Source organism: Lissotriton vulgaris, chromosome 7 (assembly GCF_964263255.1).
Source record: "Lissotriton vulgaris chromosome 7, aLisVul1.2, whole genome shotgun sequence".
In the NCBI taxonomy this organism is placed as follows: Eukaryota; Metazoa; Chordata; class Amphibia; order Caudata; family Salamandridae; genus Lissotriton; species Lissotriton vulgaris.
The window spans coordinates 1,681,535,643-1,681,558,657 of NC_141695.1; the positions used below are offsets into that span (position 1 = coordinate 1,681,535,643).

At 41.5% G+C, this 23,015-nt stretch overlaps 1 protein-coding gene across 2 annotated transcripts in view; it reads left to right on the plus strand.

The window, feature by feature from the left end:
* C7H20orf204 (chromosome 7 C20orf204 homolog) overlaps positions 1–23,015 on the plus strand; it is a 117,890-nt gene that overhangs the window by 92,872 nt on the left and 2,003 nt on the right. For both annotated transcript variants that reach the window (XM_086929061.1, XM_086929062.1), the window contains exon 4: positions 3,925–4,077. In XM_086929061.1, coding sequence (XP_086785187.1) covers positions 3,925–4,077 — 153 coding nt within the window. The remainder of the gene's footprint in view (positions 1–3,924; positions 4,078–23,015) is intronic.

Sequence of the window (23,015 nt, forward strand, 5' to 3'; positions counted from 1 at the left end):
CAATTCCCGAAGGGTTGGTCCGACAGGTCAGTATATGGGCCTATTCTTGGCTGTTTGTTGGCCTGTTTGATGGCCCGTTTTACTGTAATTTCCCTGATATTACCTCAAACATTGCCTGCAGCAAGCACGTATGTTTGCAGCCTCTCTCATACCTTGCCAAACACTTATAGTCCCTGTCTTTGTTAGTTCAAAATGCTGCGATTTCCAAATCTGCACCACTTTTTAGCTCTCTGCTTTTCCAATGGTGGCACACGTGTTTTGGTGGCTGGGCCTATTTTCTGGTCCTGTCCAACCCTGAACACACAACGACAGACACACCGACACGCTACGGAAAAGTGTCCCGAATTGACAGCTTCTGCAGCATGCACACAAACACCGGGCCTGATATGCTTATTAAACAGTTGCCACAAAGTGAAGAGCACCATACATGGTAATAGACACAATTCAGACGGCAGACTATATTTTTGGAGCCAAAAATTGCTAAATTGTGGCTGTCTTTCCCTTAAGATTGCCTCTGCTTCAGTAGAAGTCAATGGGGGAAAATCATTTCCCCAATTATATTTTTCAAATTCTCCGACTTTCTTTCTCTAAAATTTTGACTTGCACATAGGTAGGATTATGGCATCCCACCACATGCACAGTGTGTAGGCACCACGTAATTTGTTCTCTCGAGAGCACTCAGAAACGTAGCAGCTCCTTTCATCAAGTTTTTCAGTCCCTCAGAGAGCAATATGTGAGCTATGTAAATAAATCCAGCAGTTTACAAGAACACGCTCCCCTACTCTCGAAATAAAAATGTAATATGCAAACGTTTATGTGTACAAACAAGTAAACAAGAAAAAGGTGCATGAACATGTGCACTTACATATTTACTTACACAGCCCAGTATTCATATTGCTTATGTGTGACATTCTATGCTTTCAGTTGGGGTATGAGTGACATTCTAATGTCAAATATGATACTTCGATTACCACTTTCTTGCACCTAAATCAAAGCTAGCCTGGCGGATGAGGGGTGATATCCTGAAATCTGATCCCTAGATGCATGTTTCCGGTCCAGGGAGGACCTGGCCTGGCAGTTCGGGCTAGACTGTTCAAAGGTCAAGATTGATTTGCATATGGCTGGGTCCAAACTGGGGTGGAATAGTGAGCAAAAGAACAATGGATTAAACCCAGAACTCTTGACTAGGGGAGAGTCGTTGAAAAGTTTCTGCAGCCTGCCTATCTTCTTTTTGTGTTTGCTATCAAATCTTAAAACCAGATGCACGGTTCTTGGCAGTGTGCACTTATACACATGTATGAACAGGTATATCTGAATGCCCCAGGAGTGCACAATCTCACAGGGATGTGATGAACATAGATCTGATAAACAAAAGAGGGTGGACGAAGTTTCGCCATGAGCACTGGTGAAATGAAACTAGAGCCCCCGCTCCTGCCCCCCCCCCTGCTAGGTACATGGAGGGGCTTCTGGAATGACAATGCAGCACTACGCTACTGCCTGCCTACCATGTCTACCTGTGTGAGACGCCGGCAGCCACATTGCTGCGCTATGCAGTGGACCTCAGAAGGGGTAAGCTGATCATTAACTTAATGTGACTAATGTCAAGTTGGCTAGCTGTTGGCCAGGCCCTGCTCCCAATGCACAGTTTGCAGCCAGTACCCATTGCTGAGGGTTGGTCACCGAGCATGCCCTATTGCTTCACCCAACCTGGTGCGGATGCATAATGCCCACTGTGCACAACCTTTAGCGGTGCACAGCAATGAATTGGGACAGAGGTTGTCATGTGGCCAGCCCCTGCAACCAACCCCTAGTGAGCACAGTCTTCAGCCGTGCACATCAGGTGTCGAACACACAAAGCTCGGAAGGCAGAGCCTAATTCCATGTAGAGCAAGGGGTGAGCCGAGGGCCTGTCGCAATTTCATTGCCTAGGGTTGGCCCTTATTGCTTGGCCTTTAGCCAGGTCCTTCTTTTTTTAAATATATTTTCACTAGACTTGTAAATCATTTGTGAATCTTGTGCAAGCCTCACCCCCTAAAGTTTCCCTTGACTCATGAGTCAATCAACTTGTGATTCTCAAACCCCTAAAATAGTAGCCGGGAATCGCAGTACCAAAACTGGTGCCTGCAACTCACGAGTTAGGGGTGACTTCCGAATCCCGTGACAGGAGTTTTTTTTGCTTTATTTAATTCACTCAAAAACCTGTGCCATGGCATTGTCAAGGTGTCCTTAGCATGCCCCTTTAATGAGGCTTTTTTTCTTTTAAGGATACAGGAACTGTGCCCATTGACCTGAAGGAACTGCCACAAGAGTACATTTTCTTTTGCAGCACCCTATCTGGTATCTGGTATCTTGGAGCCACAAATCCTGCTCTGGCTCTACAAAGAGACTACATGAACAAGATGTCCCCAATTCTAATCGGATCCCCCTTTTTTTTTAAATGCCTGACTTGCAAATTATTCATGAATCCCAAATGGTCTAGATAAACAAAAGTGCTACTTCTTTAAAGCCCACTCAGTAACTTTTTAAAAACACGTATAGCTCAAAAACAATTAAACAGATTTACACCAGAGCCAAGGAAAATCTGAGTAAAGATCTGTGTTTATGCAAAGTCTGGTATAAAGCTGGTCCAGCTGCATATACAGTAAGATTTCCTATGGGAGCAAAAATGGGAAAACACTTATTTTTTCACGGCTCCTTAAATTTTTTCCAATAGACATATCTTCACAAAACCCGCAGGCCGAAATATAACTGACTGAGTGAGTAGATTGCCTGCCAAGTTTCATACCAATCTTAAAAGGGGGTCAAAAATTAAAACAAATTAAAAAATCCTTTTTCAATGAAAACACTGAACCATAACTACACAGTGGCGACTGCCACAGTATAATAGCTGTATGTATATTTATTATGATTTGTGACAAAAGTATGAGGGTGGACCTACAATTGTATTCCTAAAGATCCTGTGCAGTACGCCGCCTTCTGTGCTGGTACGCGTTTCTCCCAGTTACCTAATGCTGGCCCCAGGGCTCGAATCAGGGTACCACGCGTGTGGACGGTGTCCCCCCACTTATTTTACCGGGTGGACGCCGTCCCCCCTGTCAAACAGCTGGACTTCCCTCTTTGGCCTCTCTGGGGCGAGATCGGAGCTCATTCTGAACGCTGCTCACGCGCTGACTTCACAGATGCAATCGCATCTAAGGGGTGAGCGAGGGGAGGCAATGATCCTGATGGTGCAAGCCACCTTTCGTGACATCACTTCCTGTCGTGATGTCACTTCCGGTGACAGCGTCCCCCCACTTCTTTTTTTAAGACTTGTACCCTGGCTGGCCCTCTCATAGGCACTCTTGAAAAGCTGAGGTTCACAATGTCCAAGGGTAATCCGCTTGCCTACTCGAGGCCTCTCAGACCTCCCTTGCACCTCTTGCTACAGGAGGTCTAAATAATGGCATGTGACTAAAGAACTTGCTTGAACCAAAAGTTTCTCTTCCCACTGCTTAGTTTGTAAAAAAATAAGCGCCAGGGCCAAGGGCATTTTATAGGAGTCCCCTACAGCTCGCACCGCCAACAGCCCTGCCACAGCTTCCGATTACTAGTACCAGCAATACCTATGTGCTTGGTTTATCATTTTTAAATAAACACTGCACTGATAAATGCAGCTATAAAATAGGCACACAGCGCCACCTTGTATTGTAATCCCATCACTACATGCTGGTGTTTAGAAATAAGTACTGTTGCTGAGCACTGGAATTCACTGGCACAAATTAAGCCCTGTTTTTTCTCTTACCATTTATTGCTGTTTGCTGCTTCTTGGCTTGGTTTGCACTTTACAACCATACGTACTTACATTATTACATAGACCTACATTTGAAAATGGCAGAATGTTGCTCTCTCATTTCCTCCATAGCTAATCTGCTGCCTCTCTTCTAGGAGCTGCGGATCCTGCACTCCATAAAGTCCCTGAGTGGTGCCCTGGCCTGTGAGGGGAAGAGCATTAAGCCTTCCAGACTGGAGGATGCAGTGAAGCTGGTGGCCAACAGCCTAGACTCCTTGCTCTTCCATAATTGCCAGAGGACAGAGCAGGTCAGCAAACACTGTTCCGTTCTTTGTAACACTCTAGCTTTAGCATAAAGCCTTCCTCAAGGCGCTATGTCGACCTCTAAAGGATAGGATCCTGGTGTATTTCTGCCTGGGTCATATTAGTACAAGTCTAAATGCCTGTTGAAAATTGAGTTGATACACAAACAAGCTGGTGCCTCGTGATAACCGGAAGGTCTGGGAAAGTAGCAGTCATTTGGCAGGCCTGAAAGTGACTGATACTGCTGCAGCCCTACCAGCTTTTCAGATGCCGTATTGTGACAAGAGAGTGGCTGTGAGGCGGTCCAATATGCCTTTCAAAAATAATGGTTTGTCATGAAACTGACTCTTCCCCAGCCCTACTGACCGTTCATGAGTGGTGGCATCCAGCCTAGTGATTCAGATAGGGTTTTGAAATCGGCTTAGTTTACCCTCTAATAAAAAGTTAGAAGTAAAAATATCTCTTGGGGAATAAGAAACGAATAGCATTTCTGAAGGGAGTTTTTTTTAAAGAGGGCTACAATAGCCAATATATTTTACATGATGGGTTTTTATTTTATATAACGCATGCTTAAGTTAATTTAAATTATGTTGTTCTTCACCTTAAATCCCCTCTTCAGATCATCCAGTAAAACAATGGAGAGCATTATTGTAGTAACGATTCTGGAATTGTGTGCTATGGCACCATCTGCTCCTTCCAACTAGTGGAAAATTGTATTTTTAATTGTTGCAAATGAACTTTGTACTGGTCAGTCAGCGCAATGCCGACTCTAAACTACTTGTTCGCCAGAGCAAATTCCTCCACCGATGCAATATATATAATCGGTCTCAAGACGTAGCAAGCATTGGCAACGTCAGTAGGCCTGGGTTGAATTTTCTAAAGCATACAGCATTAGCAAATTAGAAAGAGGCACATGAGAGGCAGCCAGTAGGAGCCGACAGAGTTGTAAAGTAAACCCTCACGCACTTAATGCAAACAATCATATTGAGGTGGAAGAATACTCGCAAATAGCAGATAGCATTAGATCAGAGACGTATAGTGCACTGGGAGAATAAATGATGTTACAACGCATGCAATTACAACGCATGATTTTACAACGCAGTCTTTACATCGCAACTACCATTACATTGCCTGATTTTAGAGCGCATGCCATTACAACACATTTTTTAAAACTACCATTACAACGCATTCCATAACAATGCATACCATTGCAACGCATTATACTTTTAGGGCAACAGTAGAGTAAGTGTTGGATAGTGTAGGGGTAAAAATTACTATTCCCACTCCAGTGAGTGCAACTGTAGGGAAAATGTTGGATAGTTTAGGGGGAACTAAGGGCTAGATGTAGGTAGGAAAGATTTACCGATTCTAAATTACCGAATTTTACCGATTCGGTAATTTAAAATCGGTAAATCTATGGGTCCGACATGTAGGTATTCCAGATGTGCTGGAATACCGAATCGGATGAATTCGGTATTTACCGATTCGGTAAATACCGAATCGGTAATGCCCATTCATTCCTATGGGCTTTGAAGCCCATAGGAATGAATGGGCATTACCGATTCGGTATTTACCGAATCGGTAAATACCGATTCACACAAGGGTGCAGGGGGTGTCACTTTGACACCCCCAAAACAGGCACGGGTGCCATGTGACAGGCAGACCTGCCCTAAGGGCAGGTCTGCCTGTCACATGGCATAGGTGTGCATGCACACATGTGCATGCACACCGGAATCGGTATTTTACTATCAAATTGGATTTGATGGTAAAATACCGATTTGTTAAGGCTCCTGGGACTCTGAAGAGTCCCACCTACATATAGGTGGCTCCGAATCGGTAAATTTACCGATTACTTATTTTACCGAATCGGTAAAATTACCGAATCGGTAATTTTACCGATTCGGTAAAATAATGCCCCCCTACATACCATTCGCCTATTTACCGATCGGTAACAGCCGAAAATACCGATTTTCGGCCGTTACCGACCGACCTACATCGGGCCCTAAATTACTATTCCCTTGTACCCCAAAACCCATACCCACCCTTATACTAAAAAAATCTCCATTACTTACCTTATAATGGTTTTAATGGCATGGATTGTAATGGTATGCTTTGTAATGGCATGCATTGTAATTGCATGCATTGTAATGACATGCGATGTAAAGGCAGTTGCGTTGTAAGAGTTGCTTTGTAAAGGTAGGTCGTTGTAATGACTGCGTTGTAATGGATGTTTCCCGCACTGGGATGATTCAAGACTTGATTGACAAAATCTCTAGCCAATGGCTGAAAGAGGCTGATCAAAGAAAGCAAATGGTTAAAAGGGGGCGAAGGGGGATGGAAACCTGTAGGGTAGTTAGACAAATGTTCTGAATGGACTCCCAGTCCCACCTGACCTCTTTCATCCACCTCAACGGTGCAGCATGACTTAAGTAACAATGCAGCTCTTGGTGCCAGGAAATATGGATGACAATACAAGTTACCAAGAGTAGCAGAAGCTAAATGCAAACCTGGGTTTGTGATTGTGCCACCCCATGCCTCTCAACAGCCTCCTTTCTTACTACTGAGGACCTAAAAGAAGGGCAAAGACAAACAGAAAGTAAACAAGGCTCAACAAGACCTGTTTCCTTGTTCGTTCAATGACCCCTGAGATAAGGGGGAGAAAGGAGAGTGCAACAATGTCACGTCTCCAGCATCCAAGGCACAACTACAGATCGGTGCAAAAGCATTTTTTTAAAGTGAGTATGGGAAGGCAACATATGGGGTGGAAGAAAGATCGGGTGGGCGCAGGTGGGGGTTCAAACGAGTGAAAGACAGCAAAGTCAAGCGACAGAAAGAAAGCACAAGGCCGGGAAGGAATTGTGAGGAGAGAACACAGTGCAAGAGAGAGAGAGGGGAACACAGAGCTTAGAGGAGCAGTGGAGAGAAGCACACGAGGGAAACAGTGGAAAAACACATGCACTCTTGTAGTCTTGTAGAGTGCTTAAACAAAAAGAAAAAATTTGCGCCTGAATAAGCAAGCATTGAAAGGACATAATAATGTAATGCATCCATGCTCCAGGGCCGGGATGAACACAGTAAGAGGAAGTAAAGCCCATACAGCTGATAAATAGGAGGCAAGCAAATGAGAGTGAAAATGAAGCCAACCATACCGGTAAACCATGGGCAGGCACTAAGCCCAACATAAGCTAATATGTATCACAACAGACAGCACATGCACTGTCTACTAGGCAAGACCTAAAAAAAGATAAAAACTGCAGAGAGGAAAATCAAATGCATACAAATGACATAATTTGGTGAATCTGAATCGTGAATCACCAGTTGAATTTGTGCAAAGATTTTGTCATTTTAAACATATCCATCCTCAGTTTATTGCGCCTCGTTTAAAAAAAACTCACCTGATGTGCCCTTCTTTGCCTCCCAAAACATTTTGAGTAATGTTATCGAAGATCACATGAATACACTTCATGTAGTCTAACCAAGGGCAAATATCTTGTACAGATGTCAGGAGGTCATAGGGCACATGGTACCACTTTCACTAGCCCTGTATTTTGTTTAATTTGATGTCATTTTGACTGCTGTGTGGCTGCCGGTTTGGGATAGTCTCCTGGCTGCACGCCTCTGCCTGCTCTGACCACTCACATGTGGCAGCTCTGTTGCTGTTTCAAGGTGCACTGCTGTATCTCTTCTCCACATCATAGCAGTGCGTCCTTTCTGCACGAGGTTTATTCAGTGATTGTGTGTACTGTGTTGTAGCCACTGTGTGAGGTAACAACAAGGACTCCGATAAGGCCATTCTAAGAGTAACTGCTTCTGTGTTTGAGATACTCGGACGGACTCTTAGGGATGTTGCGGATGATAGAGAGCTATGTTTCTCTGTCTTGAAGACTCTGCTACAGTCAATAACGCCAAGCACCACTCATGGCAGCAATGTTTGTCAAACAGTCCTTAGCAGGGTAACTATCTGCAACATGCACAGAATGATTAAGACAACAATACTCGCTAAGCTCACCGAAAGCATTTTTCGTGTGATAAATCAATCCAATTTTAAATTTATGCCTGGAAAGCAATTTAGCAGTTTTCTTGGATCAAACTTCTGTGATTCAAAATGAAAGCAGAATTCCAAACATTTGCAAAATAAATATTATTTGATACAAATACATACACGGATCTGTTTGGTGATGCAATAATTCAAAAAACAAATACTATGGTTTTAAAACTTAGGTTTAAGAAATGTCCTTTCATGTTTCCATCCCTATGGAGGTTTTTTCACTCTGGGGTGGCGAAGTGAGCTGAAGAACGATGATGGAATCAACCCAGACCTTTGACTGGGGTGAGTGTCTGAAAAGTTTCAGCGCTCCGTCCATCATCTCCTTGTGTTTGCGGTATTTTAGTATCAACTTGTTTCGGCGAGAACACCACCCATCCTTAATCAGATCTATTTGTCTGTGTCATGTTTATTACTTATGCTTCAGCACAATTAATTTCTTCGGGAACTGGGGGGTATGGCCCTGTGGACTGAAGTGGGGTTGGGCCCAATTATGTTAAAGAAGAAGGTACCCACACTTCCAATTGTTTAATTTAAACTTATTTAGAGCAAGAAATGAACCAAATCTATTATGTTCATCTCGGCAATTATTTGAGCCTTTTATTAATGAGTTTTACAAAAGAGCAATATTTTTAGAAAGAGAAAAAGGAGTTCTCCACAAAAATAACCACACGTTTTCGTGAATAATTTCTACAAAACATATGTGCAAGAATAAAACAGCAAACAGTCAATACATTTCATTTCATGATATGACGTGAATTTAAAACAAACAGGTGGAAAAATGAAATCAAATAAGATGTCAAACTTATTAATCAATAGACATCAATGCATCCATGCATTCATTTCAAAATTACTAGAATGCCAACGATATTTTAAATCGATAAGGTTCAGTCCCCCTATGTCAACAACAAACTTCTTCAACAATTTTAGGTTCTAATCCTTTATATCAAACTTATGGGTTTGAGTCCTTTATGTCTTTATTTCAAACTTATGGGGTTGAGTCCTTTGTGCCGACGCGTTTCAAGTGTGGGTATCCTGTGCCCACACTCTCATCAGGGCTGAGTGAATCTTTTTCCTTATCCTAATGATAAAAAACATATATGCTTATTAGAACCCCTTCCTTGGGTTTTTAGTTTCTTTAGAATTAGTGAAAAACAAGGCGCCTTACCTCTGGGTTGTAGAGGTGAAGGTCACACTTGAATCTTTGATTAGAGCTGTGTGCAATATTGTTTGTTATTTTCCTTCTATCTTAGGGTTACACAGAATCACTCTTCTCACGCATTTCTGTGAAAATAAGTGACCAAAATGCCATTATGGTTTCTGTTTGTGTTAAAAAATGGAGCGCTAAAAGAGCATTATTTTAAGTCGCTCTGGCTAGTGAGCCGCTAAGCCACTCACCGCGTTTCTTCTGACGCTTTAGAAGTTGTCTTTGTTCCTTCGTGTCATTGAATACCCGTGCAGTTTTCTTTAAATCTGCAACATGAAAGGAACATTTCAAGGGCGCTGTACTAGGAGTTGGGATTCTAAAACTAGTTTAAGCGTTCTGGGGATATTCGCTTACCTATCCCTTTGCTTACATCTCCTCTCGCATCAATCCTTGGTCTGATTCTTCAGTGTTGTTTAGACCGGCTGTTTCCAGTCGGGTTCTTAAAACTTTTTGGACCAATAGGAGAAGAGTGTTGCGAGAGGACCAGAAAGAAGCATTCTGGGAGTTGTAGTGAATTCAGGCAATGTTCATAGTCTATTCAACTCACTCATCGAGTTTAAGCCTTTGTTAATGCTGTCAAACTTCATGATGAGGTATGCTTCTTTGCGTAACAGCGCTCGCTCGACATCAGGCGACCTGTGTTTAGGGTCAATGCTTGATAGCACTGTCCAAGTGAAATCGGTCTCCTTATGATTATGGGACGCAAAATGGTCAACCATTGGGGCATTTGTAACTCTTTTCTTCAGTCTTGATCGGTGTTGTGTAATTCTGGCATTCACTTGTTGGCAAGTTTTTCCAATATATACTTTATTGCAAGCACACATTATTGCATAAACAACGTTCTTACTTTTACAGTTTGTATGCATCTCATGTCTCCATTTGATGCCACTATGAATGAATTCATTTCCTTCTACGGTGTTACTGCAGGAGGCACACGTACCGCATTTGTGGTGTCCGGTTATAGGTTTTAATTTCCACTGTGATATGAGATCACTTTTTGGCTTGGCGACATAGCTGTCCGCCCTGATGATTTGTTGGCCAATACTTTGATTTTTTCGCATAGCGAAAATTGGTTTTTCCAGGGGGTTTCCAAACCCTCAAGTAAGTGCCAATTCCGCAGTATTATTTGTCTGAATTTATTGGTGTGGGTCCCATATGTGGTGACACAGACCAATGTGTTCAGCTCCTTTCTTGGTTTTATTTGCAGGAGCTCTTCCCTAGGGGTATATCTCGCTCTTTTCGCTGAGTGCTTTAGCAGTTTTTTTGGGTAACCTCTCTGACTCATTTCGTCGCAGAATGTAGCTGCATGTGTCTCAAAATTGGTTATTTCAGAACAGTTTCGTCGAATCCTTAGTAATTGGCCATACGGTAAGTTTTGTTTAAGACCTTGGGGGTGCGCACTGTTATAATGTAGAATGGTGTTTTTGTCTGTCTGTTTTTTAAACAATGAGGTTGAGAACCTATCCCCTTCAATGCCTACTTCCACATCCAGAAAGGTCATTTTTTTCTTGCTAGAGTCAATTGAAAATTTTATGTCTGGGTGTCTCGCATTCACCCATTGATGGAATTCATCCAGCTCCATCTGGCTACCCTGCCACAGTAGCCAGATGTCATCAATGTACCTTGCCCATTGTTTGATGTTATTACTGTAGGGGTTATTCTGATAAATGAATTTTTCTTCGTACTGCGCCATGTACAGTACCGCCATTTCCGGCGCATAAGGACAACCCATGGCTGTCCCTTTGATCTGAATAAAAAATTCATTTTCGAATTTGAAGTAGTTGCTTCTCAGAGAAATTTCTGCCAATGAAATGATGAAGGTGGTAGGGACCCTATGAGGTCTCTCACGTTGCTCAAGGTAATATTCCATGACTTCAAGCGCCTCATCTTGAGGAATCTGTGTATACAGTGAATTGACGTCCATTGTGGCCATCAATTCATTTTCGCCGTCTACTACAGTGTCTTGTAATTTGTTAATGAAATCAATCGTATCCCTCAGGTAAGATTTAACCTGAGGAAGGAAAGGCTTTAAAAAGAAATCAATGTACTTGGAAATAGGTTCCAATACTGAATCGCAGCCTGAAACAATTGGCCTTCCGGGGGGTGTCTGTTGGTTTTTATGGATCTTTGGCAAGAAGTAAAGTATCGGTGTTCGTGGTGACTTTTTGTTTAAATACTCGAACTCCTTTGGGCCCAGGAACCCATTTTCCAACCCTTCTTTTGTGAGTTTGCTGATCTTGTTTTGAATCTCAAACACTGGGTCCTCTTTGACTGGTCTATACCATTCTCTGTTGTTCACATGTGCTTTACCCTCAGATAGATACATCGTGCGAGGCCAAATTACCACCGCACCCCCCTTATCCGCTTGTTTAATCACAATCGAAGTGTCTGTTTTTAAATCATTAATGGCCTTCAATTGATTCTTGCTGATGTTGTGACGAATGAAGCTTTTGCTTTTTTCCAATTTTGTGAGTGATGATAAAATCGCCTGTTCAAAGGCGTAGACCTGTTTTGGTATATTTGTCATAGGCAGAAATTTAGATTTCACCCTTAACCCAGTGGTTTCCCTCTCTGGGGTGGGTTCGGCACCGGCAAAGAAGGTTCTCAACCTGATCTTTCGGCAAAATTCGATTGCCTCCAGCTTAAGTTTGGTGAAGTCTGTTCTACGGCTGGGCACAAACTTTAAGCCCCTACTTAGAATCAGTTTTTCATCTGGCGTTAAAATTTTTTCTGAAAGATTAACGATGGTAGACGTATCTAATTGTTGTAGTATCTGTTCCTCGTGCGCATCTCCCATGGTTGTTTGAAGCGGACCGGTTGTTGTCCGCCTCTCGCTAAAAAAGGTTGATTTGCACCCCTTTTATTCTGACCCCCTTGTCTATCTTGGCGTAAATCAGGAGAAGACCCCGATGAAGAGGTGGAAGAAAAGGTTGAAAATCTTGTTTTTGATCTTCCTTGAAAAGTATTCAAGGCCCTCCTGGACTCTACCGTTGTGTAGTAGTCCTCCTTTAAGAAGGGATATACTTGATCAAGTTTAAATGACTTAGAATCTCTTTCAAATTGAGAAGTTTTAGTACTAATCGTGATGTCTTTAAAGGTTTGTATTTCCTTTTCAATCTTCTCAAGTAGGGCTTTAGCCTCAGTTTCAGTTTTATTATCTGCAATAGCCTTTATCAGATCTGCAATTTCCTGTTCTTCCTGTTTGCATAGACGTTGGGCCGTCTCTATTGTGTGGACCATCAGGTCTCTGCTACATTTTGTGTTGATGTAGCTGAAGCCTTTTTTATATTCAACGTCCTCAACAAAGATTACAGGAATGTTCTTGACCTGTAATCCCCACGGTATGGTGCCAGCCTGGAGGTGCCGTAGAAGGAAGTGACCGTGTAGCTCGGTTCTTATATGTTTCTTTTGAAGCCTAGTTAGTTTGTCAGCCTCATTTTGATTTTTTGCAGTGGTGCTTAATGACAGGCCTGGGAAGGGGTTGGAAGCTATTAGATTTTTGATGTGGCTTTCTGTGAAGGACAACGTCTCATTCTCTGACATGCTTTTACAGGAGATTTTCTCCTGATTTGAATAAATCAAATGATCTGGGAAAGTGACCGTGAAGGTCAAAGTCCAGACCCGCTCGGGTAACAACCCGCTCAAATACTTCGGGAACTGGGGGGTATGGCCCTGTGGACTGAAGTGGGGTTGGGCCCAATTATGTTAAAGAAGAAGGTACCCACACTTCCAATTGTTTAATTTAAACTTATTTAGAGCAAGAAATGAACCAAATCTATTATGTTCATCTCGGCAATTATTTGAGCCTTTTATTAATGAGTTTTACAAAAGAGCAATATTTTTAGAAAGAGAAAAAGGAGTTCTCCACAAAAATAACCACACGTTTTCGTGAATAATTTCTACAAAACATATGTGCAAGAATAAAACAGCAAACAGTCAATACATTTCATTTCATGATATGACGTGAATTTAAAACAAACAGGTGGAAAAATGAAATCAAATAAGATGTCAAACTTATTAATCAATAGACATCAATGCATCCATGCATTCATTTCAAAATTACTAGAATGCCAACGATATTTTAAATCGATAAGGTTCAGTCCCCCTATGTCAACAACAAACTTCTTCAACAATTTTAGGTTCTAATCCTTTATATCAAACTTATGGGTTTGAGTCCTTTATGTCTTTATTTCAAACTTATGGGGTTGAGTCCTTTGTGCCGACGCGTTTCAAGTGTGGGTATCCTGTGCCCACACTCTCATCAGGGCTGAGTGAATCTTTTTCCTTATCCTAATGATAAAAAACATATATGCTTATTAGAACCCCTTCCTTGGGTTTTTAGTTTCTTTAGAATTAGTGAAAAACAAGGCGCCTTACCTCTGGGTTGTAGAGGTGAAGGTCACACTTGAATCTTTGATTAGAGCTGTGTGCAATATTGTTTGTTATTTTCCTTCTATCTTAGGGTTACACAGAATCACTCTTCTCACGCATTTCTGTGAAAATAAGTGACCAAAATGCCATTATGGTTTCTGTTTGTGTTAAAAAATGGAGCGCTAAAAGAGCATTATTTTAAGTCGCTCTGGCTAGTGAGCCGCTAAGCCACTCACCGCGTTTCTTCTGACGCTTTAGAAGTTGTCTTTGTTCCTTCGTGTCATTGAATACCCGTGCAGTTTTCTTTAAATCTGCAACATGAAAGGAACATTTCAAGGGCGCTGTACTAGGAGTTGGGATTCTAAAACTAGTTTAAGCGTTCTGGGGATATTCGCTTACCTATCCCTTTGCTTACATCTCCTCTCGCATCAATCCTTGGTCTGATTCTTCAGTGTTGTTTAGACCGGCTGTTTCCAGTCGGGTTCTTAAAACTTTTTGGACCAATAGGAGAAGAGTGTTGCGAGAGGACCAGAAAGAAGCATTCTGGGAGTTGTAGTGAATTCAGGCAATGTTCATAGTCTATTCAACTCACTCATCGAGTTTAAGCCTTTGTTAATGCTGTCAAACTTCATGATGAGGTATGCTTCTTTGCGTAACAGCGCTCGCTCGACATCAGGCGACCTGTGTTTAGGGTCAATGCTTGATAGCACTGTCCAAGTGAAATCGGTCTCCTTATGATTATGGGACGCAAAATGGTCAACCATTGGGGCATTTGGAACTCTTTTCTTCAGTCTTGATCGGTGTTGTGTAATTCTGGCATTCACTTGTTGGCAAGTTTTTCCAATATATACTTTATTGCAAGCACACATTATTGCATAAACAACGTTCTTACTTTTACAGTTTGTATGCATCTCATGTCTCCATTTGATGCCACTATGAATGAATTCATTTCCTTCTACGGTGTTACTGCAGGAGGCACACGTACCGCATTTGTGGTGTCCGGTTATAGGTTTTAATTTCCACTGTGATATGAGATCACTTTTTGGCTTGGCGACATAGCTGTCCGCCCTGATGATTTGTTGGCCAATACTTTGATTTTTTCGCATAGCGAAAATTGGTTTTTCCAGGAGGTTTTCCAAACCCTCAAGTAAGTGCCAATTCCGCAGTATTATTTGTCTGAATTTATTGGTGTGGGTCCCACACTTGAAACGCGTCGGCACAAAGGACTCAACCCCATAAGTTTGAAATAAAGACATAAAGGACTCAAACCCATAAGTTTGATATAAAGGATTAGAACCTAAAATTGTTGAAGAAGTTTGTTGTTGACATAGGGGGACTGAACCTTATCGATTTAAAATATCGTTGGCATTCTAGTAATTTTGAAATGAATGCATGGATGCATTGATGTCTATTGATTAATAAGTTTGACATCTTATTTGATTTCATTTTTCCACCTGTTTGTTTTAAATTCACGTCATATCATGAAATGAAATGTATTGACTGTTTGCTGTTTTATTCTTGCACATATGTTTTGTAGAAATTATTCACGAAAACGTGTGGTTATTTTTGTGGAGAACTCCTTTTTCTCTTTCTAAAAATATTGCTCTTTTGTAAAACTCATTAATAAAAGGCTCAAATAATTGCCGAGATGAACATAATAGATTTGGTTCATTTCTTGCTCTAAATAAGTTTAAATTAAACAATTGGAAGTGTGGGTACCTTCTTCTTTAACATAATTGGGCCCAACCCCACTTCAGTCCACAGGGCCATACCCCCCAGTTCCCGAAGTATTTGAGCGGGTTGTTACCCGAGCGGGTCTGGACTTTGACCTTCACGGTCACTTTCCCAGATCATTTGATTTATTCAAATCAGGAGAAAATCTCCTGTAAAAGCATGTCAGAGAATGAGACATTGTCCTTCACAGAAAGCCACATCAAAAATCTAATAGCTTCCAACCCCTTCCCAGGCCTGTCATTAAGCACCACTGCAAAAAATCAAAATGAGGCTGACAAACTAACTAGGCTTCAAAAGAAACATATAAGAACCGAGCTACACGGTCACTTCCTTCTACGGCACCTCCAGGCTGGCACCATACCGTGGGGATTACAGGTCAAGAACATTCCTGTAATCTTTGTTGAGGACGTTGAATATAAAAAAGGCTTCAGCTACATCAACACAAAATGTAGCAGAGACCTGATGGTCCACACAATAGAGACGGCCCAACGTCTATGCAAACAGGAAGAACAGGAAATTGCAGATCTGATAAAGGCTATTGCAGATAATAAAACTGAAACTGAGGCTAAAGCCCTACTTGAGAAGATTGAAAAGGAAATACAAACCTTTAAAGACATCACGATTAGTACTAAAACTTCTCAATTTGAAAGAGATTCTAAGTCATTTAAACTTGATCAAGTATATCCCTTCTTAAAGGAGGACTACTACACAACGGTAGAGTCCAGGAGGGCCTTGAATACTTTTCAAGGAAGATCAAAAACAAGATTTTCAACCTTTTCTTCCACCTCTTCATCGGGGTCTTCTCCTGATTTACGCCAAGATAGACAAGGGGGTCAGAATAAAAGGGGTGCAAATCAACCTTTTTTAGCGAGAGGCGGACAACAACCGGTCCGCTTCAAACAACCATGGGAGATGCGCACGAGGAACAGATACTACAACAATTAGATACGTCTACCATCGTTAATCTTTCAGAAAAAATTTTAACGCCAGATGAAAAACTGATTCTAAGTAGGGGCTTAAAGTTTGTGCCCAGCCGTAGAACAGACTTCACCAAACTTAAGCTGGAGGCAATCGAATTTTGCCGAAAGATCAGGTTGAGAACCTTCTTTGCCGGTGCCGAACCCACCCCAGAGAGGGAAACCACTGGGTTAAGGGTGAAATCTAAATTTCTGCCTATGACAAATATACCAAAACAGGTCTACGCCTTTGAACAGGCGATTTTATCATCACTCACAAAATTGGAAAAAAGCAAAAGCTTCATTCGTCACAACATCAGCAAGAATCAATTGAAGGCCATTAATGATTTAAAAACAGACACTTCGATTGTGATTAAACAAGCGGATAAGGGGGGTGCGGTGGTAATTTGGCCTCGCACGATGTATCTATCTGAGGGTAAAGCACATGTGAACAACAGAGAATGGTATAGACCAGTCAAAGAGGACCCAGTGTTTGAGATTCAAAACAAGATCAGCAAACTCACAAAAGAAGGGTTGGAAAATGGGTTCCTGGGCCCAAAGGAGTTCGAGTATTTAAACAAAAAGTCACCACGAACACCGATACTTTACTTCTTGCCAAAGATCCATAAAAACCAACAGACACCCCCCGGAAGGCCAATTGTTTCAGGCTGCGATTCAGTATTGGAACCTATTTCCAAGTACATTGATTTCTTTTTAAAGCCTTTCCTTCCTCAGGTTAAATCTTACCTGAGGGATACGATTGATTTCATTAACAAATTACAAGACACTGTAGTAGACGGCGAAAATGAATTGATGGCCACAATGGACGTCAATTCACTGTATACACAGATTCCTCAAGATGAGGCGCTTGAAGTCATGGAATATTACCTTGAGCAACGTGAGAGACCTCATAGGGTCCCTACCACCTTCATCATTTCATTGGCAGAAATTTCTCTGAGAAGCAACTACTTCAAATTCGAAAATGAATTTTTTATTCAGATCAAAGGGACAGCCATGGGTTGTCCTTATGCGCCGGAAATGGCGGTACTGTACATGGCGCAGTACGAAGAAAAATTCATTTATCAGAATAACCCCTACAGTAATAACATCAAACAATGGGCAAGGTACATTGATGACATCTGGCTACTGTGGCAGGGTAGCCAGATGGAGCTGGATGAATTCCATCAATGGGTGAATGCGAGACACCCAGACATAAAATTTTCAATTGACTCTAGCAAGAAAAAAATGACCTTTCTGGATGTGGAAGTAGGCATTGAAGGGGATAGGTTCTCAACCTCATTGTTTAAAAAACAGACAGACAAAAACACCATTCTACATTATAACAGTGCGCACCCCCAAGGTCTTAAACAAAACTTACCGTATGGCCAATTACTAAGGATTCGACGAAACTGTTCTGAAATAACCAATTTTGAGACACATGCAGCTACATTCTGCGACGAAATGAGTCAGAGAGGTTACCCAAAAAAACTGCTAAAGCACTCAGCGAAAAGAGCGAGATATACCCCTAGGGAAGAGCTCCTGCAAATAAAACCAAGAAAGGAGCTGAACAAATTGGTCTGTGTCACCACATATGGGACCCACACCAATAAATTCAGACAAATAATACTGCGGAATTGGCACTTACTTGAGGGTTTGGAAAACCCCCTGGAAAAACCAATTTTCGCTATGCGAAAAAATCAAAGTATTGGCCAACAAATCATCAGGGCGGACAGCTATGTCGCCAAGCCAAAAAGTGATCTCATATCACAGTGGAAATTAAAACCTATAACCGGACACCACAAATGCGGTACGTGTGTCTCCTGCAGTAACACCGTAGAAGGAAATGAATTCATTCATAGTGGCATCAAATGGAGACATGAGATGCATACAAACTGTAAAAGTAAGAACGTTGTTTATGCAATAATGTGTGCTTGCAATAAAGTATATATTGGAAAAACTTGCCAACAAGTGAATGCCAGAATTACACAACACCGATCAAGACTGAAGAAAAGAGTTCCAAATGCCCCAATGGTTGACCATTTTGCGTCCCATAATCATAAGGAGACCGATTTCACTTGGACAGTGCTATCAAGCATTGACCCTAAACACAGGTCGCCTGATGTCGAGCGAGCGCTGTTACGCAAAGAAGCATACCTCATCATGAAGTTTGACAGCATTAACAAAGGCTTAAACTCGATGAGTGAGTTGAATAGACTATGAACATTGCCTGAATTCACTACAACTCCCAGAATGCTTCTTTCTGGTCCTCTCGCAACACTCTTCTCCTATTGGTCCAAAAAGTTTTAAGAACCCGACTGGAAACAGCCGGTCTAAACAACACTGAAGAATCAGACCAAGGATTGATGCGAGAGGAGATGTAAGCAAAGGGATAGGTAAGCGAATATCCCCAGAACGCTTAAACTAGTTTTAGAATCCCAACTCCTAGTACAGCGCCCTTGAAATGTTCCTTTCATGTTGCAGATTTAAAGAAAACTGCACGGGTATTCAATGACACGAAGGAACAAAGACAACTTCTAAAGCGTCAGAAGAAACGCGGTGAGTGGCTTAGCGGCTCACTAGCCAGAGCGACTTAAAATAATGCTCTTTTAGCGCTCCATTTTTTAACACAAACAGAAACCATAATGGCATTTTGGTCACTTATTTTCACAGAAATGCGTGAGAAGAGTGATTCTGTGTAACCCTAAGATAGAAGGAAAATAACAAACAATATTGCACACAGCTCTAATCAAAGATTCAAGTGTGACCTTCACCTCTACAACCCAGAGGTAAGGCGCCTTGTTTTTCACTAATTCTAAAGAAACTAAAAACCCAAGGAAGGGGTTCTAATAAGCATATATGTTTTTTATCATTAGGATAAGGAAAAAGATTCACTCAGCCCTGATGAGAGTGTGGGCACAGGATACCCACACTTGAAACGCGTCGGCACAAAGGACTCAACCCCATAAGTTTGAAATAAAGACATAAAGGACTCAAACCCATAAGTTTGATATAAAGGATTAGAACCTAAAATTGTTGAAGAAGTTTGTTGTTGACATAGGGGGACTGAACCTTATCGATTTAAAATATCGTTGGCATTCTAGTAATTTTGAAATGAATGCATGGATGCATTGATGTCTATTGATTAATAAGTTTGACATCTTATTTGATTTCATTTTTCCACCTGTTTGTTTTAAATTCACGTCATATCATGAAATGAAATGTATTGACTGTTTGCTGTTTTATTCTTGCACATATGTTTTGTAGAAATTATTCACGAAAACGTGTGGTTATTTTTGTGGAGAACTCCTTTTTCTCTTTCTAAAAATATTGCTCTTTTGTAAAACTCATTAATAAAAGGCTCAAATAATTGCCGAGATGAACATAATAGATTTGGTTCATTTCTTGCTCTAAATAAGTTTAAATTAAACAATTGGAAGTGTGGGTACCTTCTTCTTCAGCACAATTAAGGCATTATTTCAAACCATCACCATCAGCATTTTAGAAGTTCAGTTTTTACCCATACCTCATGTGTGGTATAAGAATGAAGATGGCTCCAATCAGTGTAGTTCAACAAGTTGACTGAAGTTCCAAATTACCTGAAAAATGGCATTGTTGGTGAACCTTTAACTTCAACCAAAGTTCAGACCCCCGAAATAACGATACTGAACATAGTTTTTATTAATTTTGGTTGCTAAATGTAAATCAGGCAAAATGTTACTTACATGTGTGATCCGTGAGCCATGATCGTCTTCAAATATCTGTGGATGCAGTAAAAATATTTTGAATTTTACCATTACATAATAACAACTATTGTTTATCAACTCTAACTGCATAGTCTCAATGTCAACTTAAGGTGTATCATCCACAGAAAATAACAAGGATGTGGTGATCAAATGTGTGCAGTAAGTAGTTCCCCACAAATGATGCTTGCAGCAGTCGCCTATCATTATCCCCTGTGGTGCGGGGACCCCATCTGGTACTGTGCACAGGCGATGGGCCATTGGCTTGTGAGCTCCTGACTGGGTTTGGTGGAAGTGGGGCCTCCGTGTACTTTGCACGGGGGCCCCCTCAAGTTTCGTTACGTCACTGGTTCGCAATTATCTATATAGAGCATCTCTCATCATTCGATGATATGTGCCCTCCCTATATATGTTGGCAAGTGAATTAAACCTACATTTCTTAAATGTGAACCACTTGTAATATTGTGTATCCATGTCCTCCTGGCCGACTGCCTATTTATGGTTTGCTTATTGAGTCTGATAACTAGATTTCACTTCACTGATAAACGCTCTTACCAACAATAAAGGGTAAAACTGGCCCTACAGGAAGTTTGGAAGAGTCACTAATCCAGGTTTCGGTGCAAGAGTCTTCAGCTAACCCGGGACAGTGATAGGGACAGTCCCTTAAGTACGGCTAAAAGGAAACTACATTTGTTTATTTTTAAGGAGCACACATTTATTGTTGTCAAATTAAGAGTATTCAAGTAAAGAATATCTCTTGACAGTGCTGATTGATATATGTAATAAATATATAATAACATTAAATATATTTATCAATTAGTCTGTGGTCAATCTCACAAATATATATATCTGTTCCTTGGTTTTCAGAAACGTTTTAACTGTGATAATTTGATTGGCCGACCCATATTTCTCGATTTAAAATTGTATCTCCAGAACGAAATACGTATTTAACTTAAATTCAAAAAGATGTTCATTGATTCACTCTATGTTGTTCTTAGGTTAGACGATTGGATCACCCGGCCTGAAAGTTCTTAAAGGCACCATCCGGTGAAAGCTGTCACAACAGATTTCAAAACATTAGACATCCTTTACACTGAATGGCCCCTTAAAATCAAAACAGTCTCTTTTTTTGAGTGTTTCTGATGTTTCTAAAATGAAGTTTCTAACATTTCTTTCGCACTTGAAATTCTCAAAATGATGGTAACCTTCCTCGATCCATGGTAAGATCAGTGTTAAGAATTTTGATTAGGTTGACAGATGGCTCCTTCCGGGTGGCACATATGGTAGGGCGTTGTACTCCCGTCCTAAACGATTCAAACTAACAGGCCCCACGAAACACTCAGTTCACATTTGGCACAATGCCACTAATTTTCTTGGTTGGAGGCACAGACTAACACTGGCCACCCATCTTTGGAATACAGAGAAGTTGGGGGACCTGTGGAAAACAAGGGGTTTCGACAAGAGGGACCTTATTGGGATCTCAGTTATTACAGATATTTGGGGGAAATCGGAGATCAAGTCCTTCAGCACGCTCCAGAGTTAATATGAATTGGAAGACACAGAATTATTTTGTTCTATGCAGGTCCGGCACTCACTCCAGTCGTTATTGCCTAGAGGAGCTGATCCCCGAAGGCTTCCCCTCTGGAGGATAGAATCTTAGATGGTCACCTCCCTGGCAAAACGATATCATTAATATACAAAAAGCTAATTAATCACATGACAAACCCCCTCCAGACATTGCGAGATAAGTGGGTACATTATGGGATAGAGCTAGACGCCAAGGATTGTCAGGCAGCAGTGTCCTCCTCCAAAGTGGTGCCTATCCCGGCACGCCTGAAACTTGTTCAGTTTAAGATCCTTCATAGGATCTACATAACGGGACCCAGATTAGTACACATGGGGTGGTCTGACACAGGGGAATGCAAAAGACGATGCGGCCTTACCGGAACGTTTATGCACATTATCTAGGAATGCGCGCATATCGGCTCTTATTGGCGCCAAGTGCACGACACGATTAACGAAGTATTGCATGTTTCCCTCCGCCTTGAGACGAGAAGATGCCTCCTAAATATCTGGGAGCCCACAGACTTAAACACTTCTCAGACGCAATGGACCACTCTGGGGTTCATGTTAGCAAAAAGAAACATCGCTCAACTCTGGGGGGCAGCTCATCCGCCCACATTGGAAGCCTGGGAAAGAAACCTAGACTGGTGCATCTTCAAAGAAAAGACAGTGTTTATCGCAAGGGGGTGCCCTAAGAAGTGGTCCCGTATCTGGAGCCCTTGGAATATTTATAGAGGAGAAATCTGTACACCACCTCAAAATGTAGATCATGATGACCCTATTTCTCCGTAATGTTTCTTTCATATGTACTGTCTATATATCCTTCCGATCATGCGATTTGTGAAAAGTAAACTACCTGGTCCTCTGTAATGTACCATTCACCGATGTTTGTTTAATAAAAAGATATGTTAAACAAAAAAATAATTTTGATTAGGCAAGTTAGTATACGTAAAGGGTTACGCAGCGCTACCCTAATAGAAAACGTTTCTCAAAGTTGATTTGGGTCGATGTTGCCTGGGATGCATTTTAAAAGGAATTTTGGACCCACACCCAATCTCCTTTTGAATAAAAGCCATGGTCCAAATCATGAAATGTTACAGACTGACTGTGCTGTGCTCACCTTGGAAAAGGACAGTAAATTTACCTATTATTTGGAAAGTCGTTTGGCTCCAAACAGCACTCCAAGGGCACATCTTTTTTCAGACTTCTATGAAAAAGTAGGCCACAGTCGGTTTCTGCCTCCCTCAGTGGATACATATTCAAACCCATGCATCTGTGATGAGGAATCCATGTATCAGATGCTGAGACAGGATGCATCGGACTGGGA